This window comes from Tachysurus fulvidraco, chromosome 9 (assembly GCF_022655615.1).
Source record: "Tachysurus fulvidraco isolate hzauxx_2018 chromosome 9, HZAU_PFXX_2.0, whole genome shotgun sequence".
NCBI classification, from domain to species: domain Eukaryota; kingdom Metazoa; phylum Chordata; class Actinopteri; order Siluriformes; family Bagridae; genus Tachysurus; species Tachysurus fulvidraco.
The window spans coordinates 287,338-293,985 of NC_062526.1; the positions used below are offsets into that span (position 1 = coordinate 287,338).

The 6,648-nt window shown below is 48.1% G+C and overlaps 1 protein-coding gene across 1 annotated transcript in view; it reads right to left on the minus strand.

Moving 5' to 3' along the window:
- si:dkey-215k6.1 (transmembrane protein 132D) overlaps window positions 1-6,648 on the minus strand; it is a 111,038-nt gene that overhangs the window by 90,269 nt on the left and 14,121 nt on the right. Inside the window, exon 2 of the mRNA XM_047817950.1 lies at window positions 2,765-3,650. Coding sequence (XP_047673906.1) covers window positions 2,765-3,650 — 886 coding nt within the window. The remainder of the gene's footprint in view (window positions 1-2,764; window positions 3,651-6,648) is intronic.

Sequence of the window (6,648 nt, forward strand, 5' to 3'; positions counted from 1 at the left end):
ACTACTCCCTATACCCTACTCCCTATACCCTATACACTACTCCCTATACCCTACTCCCAATACCCTACTCCCTATACCCTACTCCCTAAACCCTACTCCCTATACCCTATACCCTACTCCCTATACCCTTCCTGTACCCTACACACACAGACAGGAATTTGTAAATGTCACAGAGAAGTTTAAAAGGATTGAGTGTAAATCCATTTTTAGTGGGTGTGTCCCAGGGGATTATGGGAGTTTTTCCTCTCAGAGCGATCAGCTCTCTTAACGAGTTCTAACGATCTTCACTGCCTATCCAAGTGCACACTACAAAGTGCTAATGAGAGTGAAAGAAAGAGAGAGAGAGAGAGAGAGAGAGAGAGAGAGAGAGAGAGAGAGAGAGAGAGAGAGGAGGGGGAGCGACTGTGTATAAGAGAATCAGAGAGACATTAAGGCTAAATCAGCAGTTTCCTGGTGCATTTTGGGATACTAGAGGACTGACAGTGACACAGTAGCAGTCAGAACCTGTGTGTGTGTGTGTGTGTGTGTGTGTGTGTGTGTGTGTGTGTGTGTGTGTGTGTGTGTGTGTGTGTGTGTGTGTGTGTGTGTAACCTCAATGTCACCCCATCTCTCCTGTATTCAGCAGGGAGCATCTCAGTGTATCTGACATGCTGAAGGAAGGAAGTGTGTGAGGACGCATAAGAAGGTGGAGATTTATAGATTGAGAATCGGGACACGGCCCAAACTGCACTCCAGAGTCTCACCTGGAAAAGTGTGCTGCGTTTCCCATCAGCTCACAACTCAATGTTAGGAATAGTAGCAACATGACATCATCAACAGTCACAGGATGTGTCCCAAACCACCATACAAACACCTGACGTAGGAAATCATACAATAACACACACACCACACACTCATCATACACATCACACACTCATCATACACATCACACACTCATCATACACACCACACACTCATCATACACACCACACACTCATCATACACATCACACACTCATCACACACACCACACACTCATCATACACATCACACACTCATCACACACACCACACACTCATCATACACACCACACACTCATCATACACACCACACACTCATCATACACATCACACACTCATCATACACATCACACACTCATCATACACACCACACACTCATCATACACATCACACACTCATCACACACACCACACACTCATCATACACATCACACACTCATCATACACACCACACACTCATCATACACATCACACACTCATCATACACACCACACACTCATCATACACACCACACACTCATCATACACATCACACACTCATCATACACATCACACACTCATCATACACATCACACACTCATCATACACACCACACACTCATAGCACACACCACACACACATCACACACATCACACACTCATAGCACAAACCACACACTCATCACACACACCACACACTCATCATACACATCACACACTCATCATACACACCACACACTCATCACACACACCACACACGCATTACACACACCACACACTCATCACACACACCACACACTCATCATACACATCACACACTCATCACACACACCACACACTCGTCACACACACCACACACTCATTACACACACCACACACTCATTACACACACCACACACTCGTCACACACACCACACACTCATCATACACATCACACACTCATCACACACACCACACACTCATCACACACACCACACACTCATCACACACACACCAAACACTCGTTACACACACCACACACTCGTCACACACACCACACACTCATCATACACATCACACACTCATCATACACACCACACACTCATCACACACACCACACACTCATCACACACACCACACACTCATCACACACACCACACTCTCATCACACATGAGACACTCATCACACACACAAGACACTACTTACTGTACACACACATGAGACACTCATCACACACACATCTCACACACATCACACACGAGACACTCATCACACACATCACACACACGAGACACTACTTACACACACGAGACACTACTTACACACACATCACACACACCACACACACCACACAGTCATGTTTGTCTTATTGTCTGTAGATAATTATTCAGTAAAATAAATAAATAATAATTCCTCCCAGTGTTTATTCTTCACTTTAACGTTGTTGTCGTTTCTACACTGCATTAGAATTCAGAATATAGATATTGTTTACACTTCACTGTAACTTTCACATCCTGTGTAAGGCATCATGGGAATATTCTGTCTGCATCACTGCTCAGTGTGTTCGTGTTCCATCTGTGGCTCGGCCCGACCGTCTGGGTCCACTCATGAATAATGCAGGATTCTGATTACTGCCCTCCAATCGCTTTACGTTTTGGCACCATAGTCATATTGTGCTTAATAAAAATCTGTAGTATCTACTAGAGCCCCCCATTGCCCCCACCCGATACACACACACACACACACCCGGGCAGATGCCCCCCATCCCCCCTTCTTCCTCAGCAGATCCTCAGAGTTTTTAAAAATAAAGTTACTCTGAGTTCTGGCTCCAAATTCCTCCTCACATTTATCACGGTGTTATTAAACTCAGCACACATGCTGTACACTCCTGAACACCACTAATCCATCAGCTGTCACAGACACTCACACACCCGGGGGTAAGACAGGGAGAGAGACAAGGACAGAGCAAGAGACAGATAGAAAGACAGAAGAGAAATGTTTATCTATACAGATGTTGTGTTACACTGTACCTAAGTGTGAGTTGTTCAGACGTGGACGCTGTGTTCAGCAGGACTCTGAATTTGACGTTCTGTCCCTGTTTCACAGGACGAGATGGCGTGACAATCTCCACATTCTGGTCCAGTCTCACCCTTGTCCCGTCTCTTTTACTGTCCCCAGAGGTCAGGGTCACCATCCCGATCCGCCGCAAGTCCCCTACACTGGTCCCTTGGTCCCTACCACCTGGACACTCGCCATTCCGTCTCTCTGCAGGCCCAAGGAAGTAGTGCAGCTCCATGGCTGGCTCCTGAAGCCGTCTGCGGCTCAGCACCGGACTGAACCAGGAAGTGGGCACGCCCAGCTGGACCACACACATACCAAGAATGCCCTGCAGTCTGCATGTGGCAGAGACGGAGCCGTCCGATTGGTCGCGTGTTCCTACAACATGTACACATGGTAAGTTCTCCAGTGGAAACTCCGCCTCCTTCCAACTGTGTCCAATCAGATAGAACAAAACATGCACCCGAGGTTGCTCCGCCCCTATGGATGAGCTCAGCAGGTGAGTTTTCACCTTCCACCCCAATAAAGGTGTAGAAAAAAAGGCAGGGCTGACTCCAGGACTCGACCACGCCCTGTGGATGAGCTCCGGAGGTACCAGTGCCTCAGCAGTGATGTTGCTATAGCTACAGTTCACAGACAGTGAAGGGGTGGAGCTAGATTTCAGTAGGTGGAGATAAAGAGGCTGACTAAGAGAGCTCAAAGTCCCGTTCCGCATCACTTCCTGTGGAGAGTCATGGACAAGGAAGAAGGACGAGTCGGCACCATGCAGCTGACAGGAAATGGGGTGAGATGACGGAAAAGATGACGAGAAATGAGGGAGAGCCTCTGACATCATCACGCCAGCTCGCCCGTCAATCACTACAGAGAGAGAGAGAGAGAGAGAGAGAGAGAGAGAGAGAGAGAGAGAGAGAGAGAGAGAGAGAGAGAAGGGAGGGAGCAAATGAAGAGAATGGAATTAAATAAAAAATAAATAAATAAACAACAAAAAACAAGTGTGTAACTTAATCATTGTGGAACAAACAGCAAATATAATCACACATTTAATAAATCACTTCACAATCATCACTATTAACATTATCTGTGTGTGTGTGTGTGTGTGTGTGTGTGTGTGTGTGTGTGTGTGTGTGTCATAACACAACCAGCTGAAATAACAAACATCTGAGCATCAGTGTGTATTCATCTTTATAACTGTTACTGTTTTTACACACACACACACACACACACACAGAGACACACACACACACACGCACACAGACACACACACACACACACACACACACACACACACAGGGTGGACAGTGTATGTGGACGGTGATGAATCACTCTGCACTGTGATCAATTAAATTAACACATTCAGCACCACCATGTTTATAGAACAACCTGCTGAAAGATTAACCACCGCGGTCGCGCGCGTCTGCGCGAGCGCGCCGCGAGCGCGCGGCGCTAGGCGCGCGCGCGCGCACGCACACACACACAACAACACCACGCGCGCAGCGCGGCGCGCGAGGCGCGCGCACAAACACACACAAGCGGCGAGCGCGCGAGCGCCGCGCGCGCGCGCGCGCTCGCGCGCGCGCGCGCAAGCACACACCACACACACCCACACACGCGAGCGCGCGAGCGGCGCGCGCGCACACAAACAACAAACACGCGCTCTCCACGCGCGCCTCGCGCGCGCGCGCGCGAGCCACACAAAACACACACGCGCGGCGTGGCGCGCGCGCCGCTCCGGAGCGAGCACGCACACCACACACACACCACAGCTCGCCGACGCGGCGCGGCGCGCGCCGCGCGCAGCACACACACAACACGCGCGCGCTGCCGCGCGCGCGCGCGCGCGCGCGCGAGCAAGCAAAAAAGAAAACAAAACAGCGCGCGCGGGCAGCGCGACACAAAAACCAACAAACAACAAACACACAAGCGCGAGCGAAAGGAGAGAGAGAAAAAAAAAAAAAAATCTAGATCTGAGATTCATAGTTATAACAAATAAAAAAAAGAAAAAAGAGAGAGCAAGAGAGTAGAGAGAGGAGAGCAAAAAAAAAAACACGATAGCGATAGAGAGGGAGAGACAGGCGGCACACACACACACACCACACACACACACGCGCTCGCGCCGCCGAACAAAAACGCGCGCGAGCGCGACGCGCGGCCGAGCACACACAAACACACACTCGCGCGCGCGGCGCGAGCGACACACAACACATCACAAAGCGAGCGGCGCGCGCGCGCGCGGCGCGGCGCGCGCGCACCACACACACACACACACACGCGCGCGCACGCGCGACGCCGCGCACAAACAATCACGCGCGCGCCGCGCGGCGCGCGCGCGGAACACACACACACACAGCACACGCGCGAGCGCGCGCGCGCACACACACACGCGCGCGGCGCTCGCGCGCGCGCGCGCAAACACACACACCACACACCGCGCGCGCGGCGGCGGGGCGCTGCCGCGGCGCGCGCGGCGCGCGCACATACACGCGCTACGCGCGCTCGCGCGCACACACACCAACACACGCGCGCGCGCTCGCCGCGCCACAAAACCACACAACGCGCGCGCGCGCGCGCGAGCGAGCGCGCACATCACAACAAGCGCGCGCAAACACACAAACACACACACTCTCTCGCGCTCTCGCTCGCGCGCGCACAACACACACACACACACACTCTCACTCTCTCTCTCTCTCACACACACACACACACTCTCTCTCTCTCTCTCTCACACACACACACACACACACACACTCTCTCTCTCTCTCTCTCTCTCTCTCTCTCTCTCTCTCTCTCTCTCTCTCAGCACAAAGACTCACTGAGGAGCCTGAGACAGGTGGAGGACACTGTATAAAGCCCCCATAGAGAAAGGCAGTGCAGTGGAGGAGAGCTCATGGAGCTACAGCACAGATACACATGTAGGACACAGCGGTGAAACGTCACACTGTGAGATCTCCAGCACTGCTTTCTGAAGTGTAACAGATTAAAGACCTTCTGTGTTACTCAGGAGCTTAATGAAGATTTGTCTGATGGAGTTTAGTGACCAGCGACACACAACACTCACATGTGTGTAATGGTTATAATGGTTATAATATGGTTATAATGGTTATAATATGGTTATAATGGTTATAATATGGTTATAATGGTTATAATATGGTTATAATGGTTATAATGGTTATAATGGTTATAATATGGTTATAATGGTTATAATATGGTTATAATGGTTATAATATGGTTATAATGGTTATAATGGTTATAATGGTTATAATATGGTTATAATGGTTATAATGGTTATAATATGGTTATAATGGTTATAATGGTTATAATGGTTATAATATGGTTATAATGGTTATAATATGGTTATAATGGTTATAATATGGTTATAATGGTTATAATGGTTATAATGGTTATAATGGTTATAATACTATTTTACTTTTATTTACTTTACTTACTGACACACGTCTTATTTTTATGTAATTTTTATCTTTTTTAATGCAAAAGATGGAATGATGTAAAAAAGAAAACACAGAAATCAAGTTACTGTTAAACCTCTTTCTCTCTCTCTCTCTCTCTCTTTCTCTTTCTCTCTTTTTCTCACTTTTTCTCTATATTTTCTTTATATATATTTATATATTTTTCATATCTATATTCTATATTCTTCATATTATTTATATCTTTTTATCTCTCTTTCTCCTCTCTATTTTTCTCTCTTTTCTCTCTCGTTTATCTCTCTATCTTTCCACCTTTCTCTTTTTCTCTCTTTGTCTGTATTCGTTCTCATAATATTTCTCTAGTAGTACTCTCTCTCTCTCTTTCTCTATCTTATCTCTCTTCCCTTCACTCTTTTTTCTATCTTTTTCTCTCT